The sequence below is a fragment of the Ranitomeya variabilis genome, chromosome 2 (assembly GCF_051348905.1).
Source record: "Ranitomeya variabilis isolate aRanVar5 chromosome 2, aRanVar5.hap1, whole genome shotgun sequence".
Taxonomy (NCBI): Eukaryota; Metazoa; Chordata; class Amphibia; order Anura; family Dendrobatidae; genus Ranitomeya; species Ranitomeya variabilis.
Window position 1 is genome coordinate 818,853,830 of NC_135233.1, and position 22,835 is coordinate 818,876,664.

The 22,835-nt window shown below is 43.1% G+C and overlaps 1 protein-coding gene across 1 annotated transcript in view; it reads left to right on the forward strand.

The window, feature by feature from the left end:
- The window catches only part of DST (dystonin), a 745,723-nt gene that overhangs the window by 637,653 nt on the left and 85,235 nt on the right, over nucleotides 1-22,835 (forward strand). Inside the window, exons 61-63 of the mRNA XM_077290007.1 lie at nucleotides 6,066-6,227; nucleotides 7,763-7,933; nucleotides 17,762-17,928. Coding sequence (XP_077146122.1) covers nucleotides 6,066-6,227; nucleotides 7,763-7,933; nucleotides 17,762-17,928 — 500 coding nt within the window. The remainder of the gene's footprint in view (nucleotides 1-6,065; nucleotides 6,228-7,762; nucleotides 7,934-17,761; nucleotides 17,929-22,835) is intronic.

A 22,835-nucleotide genomic window follows, 5' to 3' on the forward strand; every position in this document is an offset into this window, starting at 1 on the left:
CCTCCGCCGTACTATTAGGCTGCCGTCACACTAGCAGTATTCAGTCAGTAGTTTACATCAGTATTTGTAAGCCAAAACCAGGAGTGGGTGATAAATACAGAAGTGGTGCATAGGTTTCTATTATACTTTTCCTCTAATTTTTCCACTCCTGGTTTTGGCTTACAAATACTGATGTAAAATACTGACCGAATACTGCTAGTGTGACGGCAGCCTTACTGCGGAGGTCGGATCCCCTGCTTTCCGGCGCTGAGCCCGCATCAAAGCCGGGACATGTCAGCTGTTTTGAACAGCTGACATGTGCCACAATAGCGGCGGGTGAACTTGACAGCGCCACTGTTCCTAGAGAGTAACTTGATTTGTTGTGTCACTTGCCGACTGCAGCCAATGAGTAGCCGCTCTTCAGCTGCAGCTCATAAATGTTCCATCTGGGTGGATGTCTGCTTTGGCGAAAAACTAAAAGGCTGCAGCTAGCAAGTGCCCACTGCCTGCGCATGACGCAAGTCACCTCACTCACCTGGAACACCAGTGCCGACATCACAACAGCCGCACTACTGCAGAAGGTGAGTATACACTACTTCAATTTTAATTAGGTTCCTGAATTGATTAATCTGGATTGGAATGGTAGTGGAGAACTCCTTTAATGTTTAATAATAATAATTTTTATTTTTATATAGCGTTAAGATATCCTGCAGCACTTTACAGGTTGCACACATTATCATCACTGTCCCTGATGCGGCTCACAATCTAAATTCCGTATCAGTATGTCTTTGCAATGTGGGAGGAAACCAGAGTACCAGAGGAAACCCACGCAAACATGGGGAGAACATACAGACTTTTTGCAAATGTTGTCCTTGGTGCGATTTGAACCCAGGACTCCAGCGCTGCAAGGCTGCATTGCTAACCACTGAGTCACCGTGCGGCCCATTGATCTCTTAGGTTAATATTGATGATTATGATTATTTATTTATTATTATTATTATTATTATTATTGTTATTATTATGCTTCCTCAGAAACAAGTGAACCATGCTGATTATTGTGAGTGTGAATGGGCATTATGGGGCATCTTAGGCTTACTGCCTAGTGCAGCTTCAGCTCTAAATATCAATGTGTAGCTCTCTACATTGTTTAGTGGCTTGTGCCAACTACTGCAGTCCAGCTCCTGTTGAAGAGAATATCTGCTGATCTGCAGTACCCTTCAGCTGCAGTGTGACAGAGAGGTGGTGTTCCACTACGTGTTCGAGAAGTGGTGTTCTGCTCCATGTATGAGAGGCGTTTTGCTCCATGTACGAGAGGAGAAGTGGTGTTCCGGTCCGTGTTCAAGAGGTGGTGTTCCGGTCCGTGTTCAAGAGGTGGTGTTCCGCTCCGTGTATGAGAGGTGGTGTTCCGCTCCGTGTATGAGAGGTGGTGTTCCGCTCCGTGTATGAGAGGTGGTGTTCCGCTCTGTGTATGAGAGGTGGTGTTCTGCTCCGTGTATGAGAGAAGTGGTGTTCTGCTCCGTATTCGAGAGGTGGTGTTTTGCTCCATGTACGAGAGGAGAAGTGGTGTTCCGGTCTGTGTTCAAGAGGTGGTGTTCCGCTCCGTGTTCAAGAGGTGGTGTTCCACTTTGTGTATGAGAGGTGGTGTTCCGCTCCGTGTATGAGAGGTGGTGTTCTGCTCCATGTATGAGAGAAGTGGTGTTCTGCTCCGTATTCCAGATGTGGTGTTTCGCTCCGTGTATGAGAGGTGGTGTTCTGCTACGTGTATGAGAGGTGGTGTTCTGCTACGTGTATGAGAGGTGGTGTTCCTCTACGTGTATGAGATGGTGTTCCGCTCCATGTGTGAGAGGAGAAGTGGTGTTCCGCTCCGTGTTCGAGAGGTGGTGTTCCACTTCGTGTACAAGAGATGATTTTATACTCTGTATACGAGAGTTGGTGTTTCGCTCCGTGTATGAGAGATAGTGTTCCCCTCCATGTACGAGATGTGGTGTTCCGCTCCTTGTACAAGAGGTGATTTTATACTCTGTATATGAGAGTCGGTGTTATACTCTGTGTATGAGAGATAGTGTTCCGCTCCATGTACAAGAGGAGGTGTTCCGCTCTGTGTACGAGAGGTGGTGTTCTGCTCCGTGTACAGGAGGTTGCGTTTTGTTCCGAGTATGAAAGATGGTGTGCCGCTACATGTATGAGTGGTGATGTTCTGCTCTGTCCATGAGAGGTGGTGTGCCGCTACATGTATGAGTTGTGGTGTTCGGCACTGTCCATAAGAGGTGGTGTGCCAGTACATGTTTGAGAGGTGGTGTGCCTCTATATGCATGAGTGATGGATGGTGTTCCCGCTCTGTCCAAGATAGGTGGTGTTCTGCTCTGTCCATGAGAGGTTGTGTCGCTATATGCATGAGTGGTGGTGTTCCCTCTGTCCTTGAGAAGGTAGCGTGGTGGTGTTCCGCTCTGTGCATGAGAGGTGATGAGCCGCTACATGTATGAGTGGTGGTGTTAGCTCTGTCGATGACATGTATGAGAGGTGGTGTGCCACTGCATGTATTGTTTACATCCAGCCGCTAATGTTGCTGGTAGAAGCTGATTGGTAGTGGACAATATAAGTAGTGCAATTTTTCCCCAATAAATTCTGCTGATCTCTGTCCTATAAAAGTCAAAATTCACGGCACACTCTGTCCTTTTGGTGATGCAAGAAAATAATATTTATTATACTTGATGACAACAACAAAAACAAGCGCAGCGCAGGAAAAAATTTCTAGCGTGCCAGCAGCAGGAGGCCAAGCGCGGGAGCGCTGCCATGCACACCACTTAAAGCATACTGCTATATCCCCGACTTTCTAAGGACTATTCAGCCTTCATCACACACCAATGTAAGCTGGGGTTCCACCCTACAGACTACATCTACACCTAACTAGGATTTTCCATCGACGTGTTGAATAAGACCTGGGATAGGTCAAAACTTCACTATTAAACATAGTTGCTCTAGAATATTTTTTTTTTCCTGCGCTACGCATGTTTTTGTTGTTGTCACCAAGTGTAATAAATATTATTTTCTTGCATCACCAAAAGGACAGAGTGTGCGGTGAATTTTGACTTTTGTGGATTTAGGGTCTTCGGGCCCATGACACCAGCACCTCGCTCTGGGACAGAGTGCAGGCCAATACTTCTTCCTCGATCTCTGTCCTATGGCAGAGACATGTTTTTATGATATTAATCAAATTTCTGATATTTTAGAGGGAACCACTTAAAACATTTGAGCTTGGTCCCAGGAGCTTCATACCTCTCGTAGGATTTTGTGAGTGCACTACACAATCATATTATGTGAACACCAATGTGGTTAGTGGATTTAGTCATTTTGACCACAGGAGCAGTGTAATGTGATGCGGTCAGACATTAGCTGTAGTGTTGGTCATACAGTAACATTCTACGTGGCATTTCCAGCGAGCTAGTTTCTGTGTTCTGCCTGTGGGAACTGTGCCATTCACTGTAAGTCCTATAACCAAATGAAAACATTCAGGGGCAGGAGTGGTGGTATCAAACGGCAGTGATGATAGCAACCAATCAGATTTCACCTCTCATTTCACAGAAGAAAATGAAAGGTGTAACCTGATTGGAAGCTATGGACAAAAACTCCGCAGTATCAGTTCACAACTATGAGCTTCTTAAGAAGGACGACTGATTGAATATAACATTTTTTCTATGCTCAATTGTGCCGTGCTCCCAATAGCTTTCCTGGTATCGCTGTATATCACTGTTCCCTTGACAGTTTAAAAAATGGACCGATTCAGCTTGTTCCCACTGATAATGATTGCTCTGCTATCCATGACAATCGCATACTGAATGCTTGAGCTTGAAAGCAGCTGGTAGATATGGAACACTTCTAAGCTTGCCAGGGGGCTAGCTAAGCTTGCATCACTTATGAGCCCCCAGACAAAGCATCTTGAAAGCCCCAATTAAATATATGGCAAAAAACCCAACCTCTTCCCTTATGACTGTGATGATCCCATCACTCCTCTTCCATCATGTCTTCCTGGATTTCTTGGTTTCAATGACTTGTTTGCTTATAAAAGCAGATGTCTTCTGAGATAATGCATGTATTACCAAGAATAATCCCTTTCTTCTACGTCTTCTGTTTCTTCAGGCTCGTGCAGGTGACTGTATTATCGGTCACAGTGCAATCCGTCAAAAGATCGGCGCACACTCAGTCCAATGTTAGTCTATGGCGCCGTGTATACGTCCGATTTTTTTCCTCAGACCAAGTCTGTCTAAGGAAAAAAAGTCACAGCATGCTCAATTTGCATATGTAAATTGGATTGTTCTCGGCCATGCAAATCAGTGAGTCCATGAAAAAAATGTCGGGCTGCACTCAATTGACATCCAAGTGCAGGTTTGATTTTCACAGAATGATGAAGATGGAGACATATTTTTTTCATCTCATCATCCAGTAAAATCAGATAACACTCTGATCAGACTTTGGTCAGAGCATGATTAGCATAATCGGACCAATTTTTTTGGATGAGCGAAAAATGGTCATGTGACCCTAGCCTTTTTTTTTTTTTTACTTCATTTTTACCCATTTCTATCTCTTCCTCCACATTTTCACTGTGTAGCTACCATTCACCCATTATACACATCCATTCTAGATTGTTAGAGCACCCTTTGACATTGATTTGGAGCTATGTGACCAGCTTTATGGCCAACTCATGGCATTTGCCCATGAGCCCATAGACAGTCCTCAAGCCTCTTGGCACACTTTTGGCTGACATTCGTTATTACATATTGCATAGGACATCCATATTAGCATAGGACAGGCCTATTTCTCCTTGGTCCTGAGACATACTGTACATTGAGGTGAAGAATTTAGTACAGTATATCTGATCCAATTATTTTGATAAAATTAAAAGTTTTTTCAAACGGATAGATGAACGGTTCTCCTATATTGGGATATTATTATTTGCTGTTGCTGAAAAAGACATTTGTGCATACAGATTACAACAGTCAGTTGAAAACTATCATTTCTGGTGATTTAGACACAGATTTGCTTTAAAGGGGTCTATCTCATATTGATGGAGCAATGGATTGTACAAAATAAAAAGAAGTTGACCAGCACCTTGTAAAGGAATGAAGCATACTGTCTTTCAGCAGGTGCATGCCGTGTGTGCCAAGACATATGCAAATGTTGAATATATGAAATGTAAACTGCATTGCTCATACATAGGTTACACTTCTAAAATTAAAGAGGTGTTTTCATGTTGAAAAGTTATTCCCTATCAATAGGATAGGGTATAACTTCCGTGGCTCTGAAAAGCCCTTTGTAAATGAAGTGATGGTCGATCATGCGCACTGTTTGACTAGTCTTTGGAACTCCCATAAGAATGAATGGACCATGCATTCACATGATCAACCATCACTACTTTAACCCGGGACTTTTCAGAGCCCCATTTCTCAAGATTAGTGGGGGTCAGAGCAGTCAGACCCCCAGCGATCGGGAAGTTATCCCCTATCCTAAGGATAAGGGATAGCATTCAATCTTGATAATACCCCTTTAAGGTACTTACCTCTCAAAGTGAACATTTTGGCCATCCCATGGCAAACTTTTTTTTTATGGGACTTTAACTAATTGTATTAGACATTCCTCTCCCTACAAATTTAAAGGGTAAGTAGTAAGTAGTGCAATCTGATAAAAAATGGGATTGCGCTCTGCCCCGTGTTACTCTATGGGACAGCTCACATGCGATTATATTCTCATTCCGATTTGGAAGCATACTGTGATTGCATCACTGAGTCGGATCGCACGCACCCGTATAAGTCTATGGGTGCGTGATATCACCCGAGTACAGTGCGATTCCCAAGAACGCCGGCAATGGAGGAGATGGGGAAATGAATTTCTTGGTCTCCTCCACAGCTGTGATTCTTTCATGCGAGAGGATCGGAGTAAGGAGCACTGACACTCGGATCAGTTATTTTGTCTGAGACAATGCCTTTAAATCTGTTTTTCTTGTTGAATGCAAACTAATTAATCGAAACTATTCATCTTCATGACAAAAGATTTTCTTCACTTCATTTTTATGTATTTTATTGAACCCTCAGACTTTCCAAAAGGAAGAAATTGAGCCTCTTCAAGCTCGTGTACAGGAGGTGAACCGGTTGGGTCAAGGACTTGTGCAAAGTGCAGCTAAAAACACCAGCACCCAGAACTTGGAACACGATCTGGAGGAAGTAAACTCGCGGTGGAATACTCTAAACAAAAAGGTGCCTACTAAAGTGTTTTATTATGTGATTTGCTGCCATGCTTTTTATTCTTTTTCCATGCTCTCAATATTTCTCATGTCTGGGCATAACCAATTCTCAATACTCCTCCATCATGGTGACATGATAGGCTATGTTCACACGTAGAGTTTTTCTGAAGCCAAAATATACTCTCTAGTAGTGATGAGAGAATATACTCGTTACTCGAGATTTCCCGAGCACGCTCGGGGGTCCTCCGAGTATTTGTAAGTGCTCGGAGATTTAGTTTTCCTCGCCTCAGCTGAATGATTTACATCTGTTAGCCAGCTTGATTACATGTGGGGATTCCCTAGCAACCAGGCAACCCCCACATGTACTTATGCTGGCTAACAGATGTAAATCATTCAGCTGCGGCAATGAAAACTAAATCTCCGAGCACTAAAAAATACTCGGAGGACCCCCGAGCGTGCTCGAGAAATCCTGAGCAACAAGTATATTCACTCATCACTACTCTCTAGTAAAAAATCCTACATTCAAAATGCAGATTTTGCTGCATTTTTGTGCTTTTTTGCTGTGGATTACACGTGTGATCTGTCTACAGTACATGTCTACAAAATTAGTTTTATTCACCAAACAATGCTGCAAAAGAAAACAGATTTAGCTGTGGGTTTTTTGTAGGAGTACTTTCTATGGGTGATAAAACAGCAAAAACACTGAAAGTATTGAGGCTATGTTCACACGCAGCATTTTTCTGCACTTTTTGATGCATAGAAGATGCTGTGTTTTTCAATACCATTAAAATTTCAGAAATCTCATGGACACGCTTGTGTGTTTTTTTCCTCACTGCATTTGAGAACTGCAGCATTTTTTTTAAATCTGCGACATGTCAATTCTTTCAGTGTTTTTGCAGCACCCATAGAAGGCAATGAGAAAGTGCAAAAAGACTTGAAAAAAATGCATCAGCTCTGTTTTGCTGAGTTTTTGGTGAATAAAGCGTATTTTTATTAAACGCATACTTAAGATCAATTGCACATGTAATCGGCACAAAAAAAGCACTGTAAAGTGCTTGTAAACCTGTGTTTTGAATGTAGTATTTTTACTGCCAAGAGAGCAGGTTTTGGCTGCAGAAAAAAAACAAACACTGCAAAACCATTGAATGTGAACATAGCCTGAGCCTGACATGTTGCAGATTTAAAAAAAATGCGCTAATACTCAAATCCAATCAGGAAAAAAAATAACAAACGAGATTTCTGAAATGTCAGAGCATCTACTGGTACTGTAAAACGCAGCTTATTTTCTGCAGAATAAGCTCAGGAAAAAAATCCTTCTACAATGCTGCATGTGAACATAGCCTTATGGTGTTTCATGCAGTTTATCAGGTTGGAATTTGGCATGACCCCGTGAGAAGTTTTCATAGCAAAATAGAAATGGAATACATCATGAAAAACAATGTTATATCTGCTTTCATTTATAAAAATAGCCATCATTCATTCAGGTATGATTGTAAGTGAAGATTATTCCTTGTTATCAGTGACTAAAGGAAAGCTCTGTACTTTCAGGTTGCCCAGCGTGCCGCACAGCTTCAAGAAGCACTTCTCCATTGTGGCAGGTTTCAAGATGCTCTTGAGTCCATCCTGAGCTGGCTCACAGACACGGAGGAGCTTGTGGCTAATCAGAAATCACCATCTGCAGAATATAAAGTGGTGAAGGCTCAGATTCAGGAACAAAAGGTAGGAAACTCATTTTTAGATTAATTTTCCCAAATGATATATTAATGCGAAATAGGGTATGTAGAATTGTATACTTCTAGACAGTCTTATCAAAAAGGAGCAAGTGTATGCAAACAAATTGGGATCACCACAAAATAAGAATTTATACAAAATCCAGCTTTATTCAAGAAACTCCACACAAAGACATAAAAACATATTAAAACAACCCCCTAAAAGTATGACCTGGGGTAATGGGTCCATATAGATCATTGATAGAAATTGTAACATAGCAAATAGCCACTATACAGCCGATATATACATGGAACACAGAACCAAAAATATGCAACACACGGGCATTAAATGGTGCGATGTAATAACACAGATGAAGTAATACACCCTTTACTATTCTATGTCCCACAACAAAAAATCTACAGATAGAAAAACCTAAAATACACTTAGGGGCATAGTGAGCACCGTGTGGCTGCCTAGACCCTAGTATTCAGGTCCCATATTAACTCACCCTACCTAACACCTAGGCGGTAATAGGGCTCCTAGCAGCGTTGGTTCAGTGGATATCTGGCAGGCTGTAGCGTAGCTGTGACCCACGCGTATCGACGCCCGTAGCGTCTTCCTCAAGGTCGATATCACCTCAGGTAGGGTGAGTTAATATGGGACCTGAATACTAGGGTCTAGGCAGCCACACGGTGCTCACTATGCCCCTAAGTGTATTTTAGGTTTTTCTATCTGTAGATTTTTTGTTGTGGGACATAGAATAGTAAAGGGTGTATTACTTCATCTGTGTTATTACATCGCACCATTTAATGCCCGTGTGTTGCATATTTTTGGTTCTGTGTTCCATGTATATATCGGCTGTATAGTGGCTATTTGCTATGTTACAATTTCTATCAATGATCTATATGGACCCATTACCCCAGGTCATACTTTTAGGGGGTTGTTTTAATATGTTTTTATGTCTTAGTGTGGAGTTTCTTGAATAAAGCTGGATTTTGTATAAATTCTTATTTTGTGGTGATCCCAATTTGTTTGCATACACTTGCTCCTTTTTGATTTTACTATGTTTGGTATGCAAGTGGTGATCCCCTAGTATTTATTCTATATGCAGGTGGTGCCCACTCACTAAGTGCTTTTCTGAATGCTTCTAGACAGTCTTGTGTCACAATCCATTTTCAATGCGTGCAATGCACTCCATTTACCTTCAGTTTCACATGAAAGTAGGTCAGAAGGTTTTATAATTGCTCTCCTCCTATAAGCATTTTACAGTCACGGTCATAATGGATTACTGTTCTGAGGCACTTTCCAGTAACAAAATCATTAGTGATGAGCGAGTGTACTTGTTGCTCGGTTTATCCCGAGCACGCTCGGGTTTTCCTGAGCACGCTCGGGTTACCTCCGAGTATTTGTTAGTGTTCGGAGATTTAGTTTTCATCACCTCAGCTGAATGATTTACAGCTACTAGCCAGGCTGAGTACATGTGGGGGTTGCCTGGTTGCTAGGGAATCCCCACATGTAATCAAACTGTCTAACAGTCGCAAATCATCCAGCAGCTGCGAGGAAAACTAAATCTCTGAGCAGTCATAAATACCTGGAGACCACCCGAGCAACGAGTACACTCGCTCATCACTAAAAATCATCAAATGACTAGAGTGTAACTTGTAAGGCCAGTTTCATAAGTGCGTGAAACATAGACTGTGCTCCAATAAGAAAACCAGAGCCAACCGCCATGTCTCCAGACCAGAGCCACTGGCTCATAATGGCCTCTGAGGGAGTTACGTCAATGTAGGAGATCCGGTGGTCTGACCAGGTATTATCATCAGATCACACTCCATATTTATTAGACTTGTGAATCCAGCCTAAGTGAGTAACATCAAGCACTGTGCATAGATTAAAGGGGTTATCCGGCCTTGTGGTACAAGTCTGCAGTTACTTTATGTGACTACCAAGTTGTGAGTCTTCACAGCGCGCGTACTGTGAGGAATCTCCGATGCTGGTGCAGTGAGCGGCAAGTGCATAAACACAAGTAAAAATGCAAAGCCACTGACTTAAGGAAGTTTATTTACTGTAAAGAAGTTATCCACTTGTCAGACGACACCTTCTCAATTGCTATATCCCACCTTATAAAATATAAGCCGCCTGTACTCGCCCTCTGGTGCCATTTCTGGTCTTGGGATCATGTTACGTTATCTCATGTGATCCCTGTAGTCAGTCCCTGGCTGCTTCATTCGCGATCCTTTGGATGTAGCTGACATTCAGAGGAAGTAAATGAGCACCAGCTCTCACTATTTGCAGTTGTCAGTTTCGGCGGAAGGAAGTGAGAGTGAAGTGGCCTCTGATGCTGCAGAGCCGTGGATGATCCAATGCTGTCATTGCTGGAAAAGCGACAGCACAGGGTGTGAATATAGGCTGTTATTAAATAATATAAAATGGCTATTGAGATGGGGTTGTTCAAGGAATGGAAAACCCCCTTAATGGTACCAAATTGAATCGAGATATAATCACATGTAAGCAATAACTGTGGAAGAGAAATAATTCATAACTTCTACTCATCCATGACCTGAGCTGTCTGTACCACTTAAAGCCTTGAGCTTGCCCTGTATAAAGCGGCCCACATTTGCCAAAGGAATTAACTTGAACTGCCTTATTTCTTGATGAAATATTAGACATGCTTTGTATTGTATTGTCAAGGATGGCCTGAGTGGGTGGGGGAGAAATCATGAAAATCAAACAGCTGTCTCCAGTTTGTCAGGGGAATACAAATCCGCTGTTTCCAATCATTGGGACAATTACATAATTGATTGACGAATAATGGAAATGGCTGCAACAGCTTCCACTACAAGGCCGGTAATTGGGGAACTCACAGTGAGCGTATAGTATGTACATACATATACACCTATAATAATAACACAAGGAATATGACCCCAGTACGGTCACTGCAAACTACACAATAACAAAAAGAACCACTAGCTGCCACCACCATGTGTTTATGTAGTCCGATTGGACATCCGTTATAGGATAGCATATTGCTTCATGGATGTGGTTTACAGAGCAGGAGGAACAGAGCTATTACATTTTATATACAGTATTTGATCCGGAAAGGTAAGCAGTGTTTAGAAAAAAAATATGCAGATACAGTGGGGAAAGAAGTATTTTGTCAGCCACCAATTGTGCAAGTTCTCCCACTTAAAAAGATGAGAGAGGCCTGTAATTGACATCATAGGTAGACCACAACTATGAGAGTCAAAATGAGAAAACAAATCCAGAAAATCACCTTGTCTGATTTGCAAGATTTTTTTTGCAAATTATCGTGGAAAATAAGTATTTGGTCACCTAAAAACATGCAAAATTTCTGACTCTCACAGACCTGTAACTTCTTCGTTAAGAGGCTCCTCTGTCCTCCACTCATTACCTGTATTAATGGCACCTGTTTTAACTTATCAGTGTAAAAGACACCTGTCCACAACCTCAAACAGTCACACTCCAAACTTCACTATGGTAAAGACCAAAGAGCTGTCGAAGGACACCAGAAACAAAATTGTAGCCCTGCACCAGGCTGGGAAGACTGAATCTGCAATAGACAAGCAGCTTGGTGTGATGAAATCAACTGAGGGAGCAATAATAAGAAAATGGAAGAAATACAAGACCACTGATAATCTCCCTCGATCTGGGGCTCCACACAAGATTTCACCCCATGGGGTCAAAATGGTCACAAGAACGCTGAGCAAAAATCCCAGAACCACACGGGGAGACCTAGTGAATGACCTGCATAGAGCTGAGACCACCGTAACAAAGGTTACCATCAGTAACACACTGCGCTGCCAGGGACTCAGATCCTGCAGTGCCAAACGTGTCCCCCTGCTTAATCCTTACATGTCCGGGCCCATCTGAAGTTTGCTAGAGAGCATTTGGATTATCCAGAAGAGTATTGGGAGAATGTCATATGGTCTGATGAAACCAAAGTACAACTGTTTGGCAGAAACAAAACTCGTTGTGTTTGAAGGAGACAGAATGCTGGGTTGCATCCAAAGAACACCATACCTACTGTGAAGCATGGGGATAGCAACATCATGCTTTGGGGCTGTTTCTCTGCAAAGGGACCATGATGACTGATCCCTGTACATAAAAGAATGAATGGGGCCATGTATCGTGAGATTTTGAGTGCAAACCTCCTTTCATCAGCAAGGGCATTGAAGATGAAACATGGATGGATCTTTCAGCATGATAATGATCCCAAGCACACTGCCAGGGCAACGAAGGATTGGCTACATAAAAAGCATATGAAGGTCCTGGAGTGGCGCAGCCAGTCTCCAGATCTCAACCCCATAGAAAACCTTTGGAGGAAGTTGAAAGTCTGTGTTGCCCAGTGACAGGCCCAAAACATCACTGCTTTAAAGGAGATCATCATGGAGGAATGGGCCAACATACCACCAACAGTGTGTGCCAACCCTGTGAAGACTTACAGAAAACGTTTGACCACTGTCATTGGCAACAAAGGATATATAACAAAATATTGAGATGAACTTTTGTTAATGACCAAATACTTATTTTCCACCATAATTTGCAAAATAAATCTTGCCAAATCAGACAAGGTGATTTTCTGGATTTGTTTTTTCATTTTGACTCTCATAGTTGTGGTCTACCTATGATGTCAGTTACAGGCCTCTCTTATCTTTTTAAGTGGGAGAACTTGCACAATTGGTGGCTGACTAAAAACGTTTGTCCCCAGTGTGTGATACAAAATGGGAACAAAACAATACTTTATTTAACTGTATATACTGTAAGACAAGAACAAATTATTGGCCTAGATTTTTGGCACTCCCAAAAATATAAATAATCCTACAAATGAAAGGAAGCAAATGCCAAATATACTTTTAAAAAGATTCTTCACATACTTTATTAGACATATAGAATACAATACAAATTTAAAAGATGGGGGATTACAAATACAAAAATAACTGCATACACAAGAGTTTATAAATTATCTTATACCACTTGATTTGTATGTAGCATGTTTACTTTGTCAGAGAAAATTGACCCATAGTGTCAAATATGCAAGATAATAAAACTTCATGATGCAAGGGTCACATAAAAATAGATGGATGACTGAGAATGATCATGTAAACATTAACCCCTTATAGGGATGTAAACTATCATGTCCAGAGACTTCTATGGGATTTACTTTAAGTTAATAGATAACTAGGCTTCAATAGCCAGGCTATATCTCCCCTAGAACTCTCTGTTCATCCATATATTTTTATGTGACCCTTGCATCATGAAGTTTTATTATACATATATATTTGACACTATAGGTTAATTTTCTCTGATAGAGGAAACATGCTATATACAAATCAAATGGTATGGGATAATTGATATACTCTTTATAAGAACCCGAGAAGTGGACCCTCTGGGTCGCGGCTTCAGAGCCCCCGAGGGTGAGCGGACCAGATAGTGCCACCCCCTATACAGGAAGTGTTTGCGACAGGCCCAAGGAGAATGGAGCCGCAACTGCCGGACCCAAAGGGGCAACTGAGGGCTGGACCAAAGATGGTACTGAGGACAGGAGTGAGACGCGACCACAGAGGAGACCATAACGGAGAAGGCACCGGACGGGCAGGGACGGCAAGACACAGTACTGACCGGTATGGTGGAGACACACGATAGACGAAGAACAACAGGAACACAGGACTGGCAGGAACACAGGACTGGCAGAGACGGCAGGAACACAGGACTGGCAGAGACGGCAGGAACACAGGACTGGCAGAGACGGCAGGAACACAGGACTGGCAGAGATGGCAGGAACACAGGACTGGCAGAGACGGCAGGAACACAGAACTGGCAGGTATGGCAGGAACACAGGACTGGCGGAGACGGCAGGAACACAGGACTGGCAGGGATGGCAGGAACACAGGACCTGCAGGTACGGCAGGAACACAGGACTGGCAGGGAACACAGGAACACAGGACTGGCAGGGACAGCAGAGAAATGACAATAAGTAACAAGCCAAATCTGAGTCTAAGCGTGGGGAGCAGAGACTGGAGCCAAAGAACCTAAGGAGACGCCAGCAAGAAACCGGCGAAAGCAATAGACGCAAAGGCGTCTTACCTGGAGAGATGCAGGGAATAAGTACCCGACAGGCGCTGCCATATTGGGGGCGGAGACACCGGGTCACGACCTCCCAGAAGCCCAGCAGTGAGAGTGCGTCTGCGCATGCGCGGACCGCCGAAGGGACGAGCGCCAGAGAACCCAGACGCAGAGGAGCGAGGAGGAGCGTCGGGAGCGCACCGGCCGGAAAGGTAAGTATGAGGCGGTGTATTAGGCGGCGTAACACTCTTGTGTATGCAGTTATTTTTGTATTTGTATCCCCCATCTTTTAAATTTGTATTGTATTCTATGTGTCTATGTGTAATAAAGTATGTAAATAATCTTTTTCAAAGTATAATTGGCATTTGCTTCCTTTCATTTGTAGGATTATATTTACGTAAAATAAAAGATGGCAAAAGAAAATTCCTGAACCTGATGTCACAGAAATGGCTCAGAGCTTAGTGGAGGGAGCTACTCCTTAGGAAAACAGACATAAACGAACCCAAGCTGTACCTTCTAGGACTGACAAATGAACAAACCGAGATTCTACTTTTTATTAATTCAAGGTTACACCCACTCACCCTTTTGGTGAGCTCATGTGGGGATCGGTTGTGTGATGTTTTAGGTCCTTTAGAATTTTATGAGATCCCCATCTTACAGGATACATTCACAACTGGTGGTCCCAGGATGTAGATATTGTCATTGTGTGTTTTATCGCGATTTACCTTTCTATAGCGATGAAACATGGCATGGATAGCACCATCCATCTGACCAATATTAAATTGGAGGGGTTAGAATGACCTTATGGTAATATTGAGTTATGTTATGTTGAGTTGCATTATGTTTGTCCCTCCGCCATGTCGTCGAAAATATGTCTCCCATAAATAACAGATTGATACAAGCTCCAATATTCATCACTTACCACTGGCTCCAAAAAGGTCTCGGAGCCAAGCTTTGGTCAGAGGAAGCATACTTCCCCGCCGCTGCATAAACCAATCTCAGTCTTGGTGTCTTTTTCCCAGAACAAATCCCCTGTTGTCATTACCTGTTCACTACAGGAGGTCCCTAATTCAATGGATGTTGAAGTATTAGTTCTATCTCTCTTCCCCAGCTATAATTAATTCCATATGTTCAATGTAAGGGTGATATGTCCCCTTTCCAGATATTTCTTACGGATTTTAATTTTTCTCTATGTATAAAATAACTTAACTTTTTTTTGCATATCATTAGACAATGCCATAGTTTTATGATTAACTGGTATTAAATTACACAAATTGAAATCATGTGAACGCTTTTTTAATTACAATGTACTCTGCATGGACAAAAATATTGGGACACATATCCTAATAATTGAATTCAGGTTTTTCATTCACTCCCATTAGACAGGTGTATAAAATCCAGCCTCTCACCATACAGTCTTCTGCATTTGTCAGTTCATGAAAATTATTTCCTTCTTAATATTCCACTGTGAAGAAACAGGGTCAGTGGGTGCTCTCGTCCGCTGGCCCGGCTGTCTTTAGCAAGACTACATGGACCACGGCTCATAACACTGAACGCCCGCTCTATCTCCCCGTGGGCAATACACTACACAGACAACACAGGGTTAAGGTAAAACAGCGTGGCAATACTTTATTGAACCACAACACACAATAGCAAACAGAACATTCCCAACATGCCTGGAATTGTATGGGTACATGGGCGCATATAACATATCACTGCGTCTCCACGTATTTCCAGTATGACATGATGTCCGAGCTCCCAGGGTCGCTACTCCATCTGTGGATGAACGCACAGAAAAGGGGTAACGACAAGCATAGGGAGATGACCAAGAACTGTCCATAGAGTCCATACAAGGTCCAAAGCCATTTGACACGAGAGTCACCACCTGGCTTATCTGACCATCTCCATGGAACCAGGCGACCAGCAGGTCCTAACCCTGGCTTTCTCCAAACATATCCATGGTGCAGAGATGGTCACTGGATCAGATCTGTGTCCTTCCAACCGGAGCCGAAAACCCCTAGGTTGTATCCTATAGAATCCTAGATCAGTGTCCCTCGTGATAGTGCAATGATGAATTGGCTGCAGTCCTTTCTCTTGTCTGTTGGGTTTTTTGCAGAATGTCTGGCTGGTAGCTCTGTATTACTTCAGACCCCAATGATGTGATCTCTGAGTCTTTTTATACTCAAGGCATGTAAGCTATTTTTAGAATTACCCAGTGTCATTTAGTTCAACATCAAAATATGGCAAACGATGGTGATGAGATTACATAGTACTACTTGACCATTCAATCTATTTGCACAGTCTTTCCTTCTCTGCTTTAGAAGTCACCAAGCTAGTTCTGGAATTCAATGCACAATTAGCATATCAGCACACATCAATAAACAAAGATAAACACCCACTATGTACAAGTCACTATTACAGACTTACACTGTATGGTAAATGGTATTAGTTTGCAACTCTGTCTTGTTGAACCACCAGACATAAACACTTAAATGCACAAGCCAATATACAGATGAAAAGTCAGTTCTTATTGGTTTGCAAAAACGGAGCTGTCTGGGTAATTAAGATACAATCTGGTTTCTTCACATCCACAATCAATTATGAGTGGTATTATTGATATTTGAGAGCATTTAGGAACCACAGTGACTGAGCAACAAAGTGGAGGCCACATATATTTATAGATTCGGGTCACCGAGGGCTCAGACGTATAGTGCATAAAAATGGATCCTGTCTCATGGAGGGTTTTCACCCGAAAAGTTAACGTAATACTGTACCGCGGTGTAATCAATGGATATGAAATACTGGCAAAACCTTTTTGAAGCATCTACAAGTGCCTTTAGGTTTGCAGCACCTTCAGTCTATCTACTATTGGTCTACAGGAGCTCAGAGACTGACTCCAGAGGAACTAGCACATTTCTCAATCTAACTCTACCTATTTGATTAGTATAGTTCAAAAAAGTCACCAATTCTCTGCTAACTTAATAACTGTGAGGCTCCAAATTCTCAGGCATTAACATCAGCGCAAAAACTGTATTCCTCCACAGAGCTTCATGGAATGTGATTTCATGGTTGCATGTAACCATACTTCACCAATCACAATGTCAAGCATTAGATAGAATGGTGTAAAGCACACTGCCACTGGGTTCTGGAGGTGTGGAAACGTGTTCTGTGAAGTAACAAATTATGGTTCTCTATCAGCCTGATTGATGCTTCATCCTAGCAAGACATTTTGGACAACTGTATGATTCCAATTTTGTGGGAACGGTTGGATGAAAAGACAAAAATTTCCACAGGCACCCACCAAAATCTTGTAGAAGACCTGCCCAGAAGAGTGGGGTCATAGGGGAGGATGTAGGGGAGCTATTAATGACTATGGATTTAGAGTGGGATGTCATGAAAGCTCCTGTAGGTGTAATGAGTCTGTGCCCCTATAATTTTGTCCAGGTACTGTATGTATGTTACTAAGTTCTCAGCACATTAAGGGTCACCCAATCCACTACTCCCATTAAAATGTCTAGTCTTCCCACTCATTCAGCCTTTCTAGTCCTGTCTGTTTTTGAAGAATGGTACTGAGATACAAGTGAAAACTGGCATGTTCCAATGTAATGGGGCTCAGATCATTGGATGAAAGCAGAAACTGTGGGGCAAATAACATCCATTTAGCTTTTCAGTTGTGTGCATTACAATCTGCATCTTTTGAACAGAAATTACTGTTTTTTTCATCATATTTTTATTTATTTTTTCTCTTACCAGCTACTGCAAAGACTACTAGATGACCGTAAACCTACCATTGATGTCATTAAGCGAGAGGGGGAAAAGATTTCTGGCACCGCTGACCATGCCGATAAGGATAAAGTCTTGAAGCAACTCAGTGCCTTAGAACGGAGATGGGACGAGCTGCTGAAGAAAGCTGAAATGCGGTAGGACAAGTATTTTTGTAATTATTTCCCTTAAAACATGTTAGGTTGTAGATTGAACTCGATTAACTTATGTCTACCTTCAATCTTAAATGGTTAAAGTTTTTTCCAGACTTCTGGCATATAATTAAATGGCAACACTGTGCCTTCCCAAAATCCTATAGTATAATGTCATGTGGCCCCATATACAGGAACTTGCACTCATATGCATGCATTGTTCTTGTATTTCTATGTTTAATATTATTTCCCTGACTAATGTCGTGTTGGCAGGAAGGCACAGGTTTGAGATGAATTGCCTTATAGCTTGTGCCTGACACTTGTTCACAGGGCTTAGTTCCAGCTTTTATGATCTTGTACTCTCATGTGTGCATATTATTGCTTCCTCCTTGGATCATTACTTTAATACAAAGTTAATGTAGGTAGAAAAGCACAAAACATAAGCATTAAGAGGTTTTCTTTTTTTAAAACAGACCTGTAGGATTAAGCCGTAGATTAAACCCATCTGGTGTCTGCTTCCTCCATGCTTATCCTTAGCTGCAGTTATTAATACTGCCCTGTTACTGTTTTACTTTATATGTGGACGGGTGGATCGCTTTAGTGAACAAAGATATCCCGTTAATCATCTTAACAGTGAAGGTTCCCAGGAGCCTTGGAAAGCTATCCTTCCATAGATAGCACAGAGGAAAATAAACGTCTTATCCACACTAAATCAACTTACAGGTTTACTATTTATAAATGGAATCTATAAATGGAACTTGCAAAAAATAGATGAATTTATTAGAATAGTGCCTTTACCTTCTTGATTACATTATTTATCTTAAAATGTTCTCTTTAAAAAAAGACTTGCAAATAAATCCTTAAAATTTCTTCATCTATAATAATGTTGTTAACCCCTTCACGATATGTACAGTGCATGGCAGAAGTGGATGTATGGAATGGGCTCCATACCAGGTAAGTCATCTCTGTGTGTTGGGGTATGTGCCCATGATCAGGAATTGCTGCGTTTTTGATGCTTCGTATTTATGCACTGTCAAAAACGCATGGGCCAGATGTTATAGCATAGAGGATGGGATTTCTAAAAAGCGAGCTGCAGCATGACAATTTCTGTTGCGGAGACACTAGTCTCCTCAACAGAAATTTCAACAGTAGAATGTACTTAGATGCAGTAAAACTGCATGGTTCAGTGACCACATGCGGATTTACCTGTCTGATTAGAATGCTGCTAAAATACATTGCTACTTTCTGATGGTGGGAACATAGCCCTACTGCCAGGAACTGCCTCTAGCAATCATGGGTGGCGTGGAAGTGTATATAGCACAAGTCAGACAATCGCAGCTTCATGTCCCTTAACCCCTTCCCGACCTTTGACGCATACGCTGCGTCATGAAAGTCTGTGCCAATCCGACCTATGACGCAGCGTATGCGTCATGGAATGATCGCGTCCCTGCAGATCGGGTGAAGGGGTTAACTCCCATTTTACCCGATCTGCAGAGACAGGGGGAGTGGTGCTTCAGCCCAGGGGGGGTGGCTTCACCCCCCCGTGGCTACGATCGCTCTGATTGGCTGTTGAAAGTGAAACTGCCAATCAGAGCGATTTGTAATATTTCACCTAAAAAAATGGTGAAATATTACAATCCAGCCATGGCCGATGCTGCAATATCATCGGCCATGGCTGGAAATACTTAAGTGACCCCCCCCACACCCACCGATCGCCCCCCCAGTCCTCCGTTATGGGGTCCGGTCCCCTCCGTCCGCCTGCTGGCTCCCCCGTCCTCCTGTCCGCCCCCTCCTTGTTTGAATTCACCCCCCCTGTGGTCCGATCACCCCCCCCTGTGCTCCAATCCACCCCCCCACCACCCCTTCATACTTACCGATCCTCCCGGTGTCCGTACGTCTCCTCGCTGGGCGCCGCCATCTTCCAATATGGCGGGCGCATGCTCAGTGCGCCCGCCGAATCTGCCAGCCGGCAGATTCCTTACAAGTACATTTTGATTGCTGTGGTAGGTTCTATCACAGCGATCAAAATAAAAAAAATAATAAATACACCCCCCCTTTATCACCCCCATAGGTAGGGAGAATAATAAAATAAAGAAAATATATATATTTTTTTTTTTCGTTTTCCACTAGGGTTAGGGTTAGAACTAGGGTTAGGGTTAGAACTAGGGGTAGGGTTAGGGGTAGGGTTAGGGGTAGGGTTAGGGTTATGGCATGTGCGGACTTGGCTGCGGATCCGCAGCGGATTGGCCGCGGATCCGCAGCGGATTGGCCGCGGATCCGCAGCGGATTTGGCTGCGGATCCGCAGCGGATTGGCCGCTGCGAATTCGTTGCAGTTTTCCATCAGGTTTACAGTACCATGTACACCTATGGAAAACCAAATCCACTGTGCCCATGGTGCGGAAAATTCCGTGCAGAAACGCTGCGTTGTATTTTCTGCAGCATGTCAATTCTTTGTGCAGATTCCGCAGCGTTTTACACCTGTTCCTCAATAGGAATCCGCAGGTGAAATCCGCACAAAAAAACACTGGAAATCTGCTGTAAATCTGCAGGTAAAACGCAGTGCCTTTTACCTGTGGATTTTTCAAAAATCGTGCGGAAAAATCTCACACGAATCCGCAACGTGGGCACATAGCCTTAGGGTTAGGGTTGGAATTAGAGTTAGGGTACCGTCTCACAGTGGCACTTTGATCGCTACGACGGTACGATCCGTGACGTTCCAGCGATATCCATACGATATCGCTGTGTCTGACACGCAGCAGCGATCAGGGACCCTGCTGAGAATCGTACGTCGTAGCAGATCGTTTGGAACTTTCTTTCGTCGCTGGATCTCCCGCTGTCATCGCTGGATCGTTGTGACAGCGATCCAGCGATGCGTTCGCTTGTAACCAGGGTAAACATCGGGTTACTAAGCGCAGGGCCGCGCTTAGTGACCCGATGTTTACCGTGGTTACCAGCGTAAAAGTAAAAAAAATAAAACCGTACATACTCACATTTCGGTGTCCTTCAGGTCCCTTGCCGTCTGCTTCCCGCTCTGACTGTCTGCCGGCCGGAAAGTAAGAGCACAGCACAGCAGTGACGTCACCGCTGCGCTCTGCTCTCACTGTACGGCGGCACTCAGTCAGAGCGGGAAGCAGACGGCAAGGGACCTGAAGGATACCGAAATGTGAGTATGTACGGTTTTTTTTTTTTACTTTTACGCTGGTAACCACGGTAAACATCGGGTTACTAAGCGCGGCCCTGCGCTTAGTAACCCGATGTTTACCCTGGTTACCCGGGACCTTGGCATCGTTGGTCGCTGGAGAGCGGTCTGTGTGACAGCTCCCCAGCGACCACACAACGACTTTCCAACGATCACGGCCAGGTCGTATCGCTGGTCGTGAACGTTGGTAAATCATTATGTGAGACGGTACCCTTAGGGTTGGAATTAGGGCTAGGGTTGGAAATAGGTTTAAGATTAGGCTTGTGGTTAGGGTTAAGGATAGGGTTAGGGTTGTGTTGGGGTTACAGTTGTGGGTAGGGTTGGGATTAGGGTTAGGATTAGGGTTAGGGTTGGATTTAGGGTTACGGGTGTGTTGGGGTTAGGGTTGTGGTTAGGGGTGTGTTGGGGTTAGGGTTGTGATTAGGGTTATGGCTACAGTTGGGATTAGGGTTAGGGGTGTGTTGGGGTTAGTGTTGAAGTTAGAATTGAGGGGTTTCCACTGTTTAGGCACATCAGGGGTCTCCAAACGCAACATGGCGCCACCATTGATTCCAGCCAATCTTGCGTTCAAAAAGTCAAATGGTGCGCCCTCCCTTCCAAGCCCCGACGTGCGCCCAAACAGTGGTTTACCCCCACATATGGGATACCAGCGTACTCAGGACAAACTGGGCAACAACTATTGGGGTCCAATTTCTCCTGTTACCCTTGCAAAAATAAAAAATTACTTGCTAAAACATAATTTTTGAGGAAAGAACAATTATTTTTTATTTTCATGGCTCTACGTTATAAACTTATGTGAAGCACTTGGGGGTTGAAAGTGCTCACCACACATCTAGATAAGATCCTTTTGGGGTCTAGTTTCCAAAATGGGGTTACTTGTGGGGTATTTCTACTGTTTAGGCACATCAGGGGCTCTGCAAATGCAACGTGACGCCCGCAGACCATTCCATCAAAGTCTGCATTTCAAATGTCACTACTTCCCTTCCGAGCCCTGACGTGCGCCCAAACAGTGGTTTACCCCCACATATGAGGTATCAGCGTACTCACAGCAAACTGGGCAACAAATATTGGGGTCCAATTTCTCCTGTTACCCTTGTGAAAATAAACAATTGCTTGCTAAAACATCTTTTTTGAGGAAAGAAAAATGATTTTTTATTTTCACGGCTCTGCGTTGTAAACTTCTGTGAAGCACTTGGGGGTTGAACGTGCTCACCACACATCTAGATAAGTTCCTTGGGGGGTCTAGTTTCCAAAATGGGGTCACTTGTGGGGGGTTTCTACTGTTTAGGCACATCAGGGGCTCTGCAAACGTAACATGATTCCCGCAGACCATTCCATCAAAGTCTGCATTCCAAATCGTCACTACTTCCCTTCCGAGCCCCGGCATGTGCCCAAACAGTGGTTTACCCCCACATATGGGGTATCAGCGTACTCAGGAGAAACTGGACAACAACTTTTGGGGTCCAATTTCTCCTGTTACCCTTGGGAAAATAAAAAACTCCGGGCTAAAAATCATTTTTTTTTTTTTTAAATTCGTTTATTAAAACACTTAATTCACATGTACATACACATTTTACACATTTCCAGGTCAGTGCAGATACATCATAATGATAGATTCATTCACATAATGTTATATACACCGATCGGATTATGCATAGTTAAGATACAATAGTATGTCACATATACTGAAAATCCTAAAACTCAACCTATCTT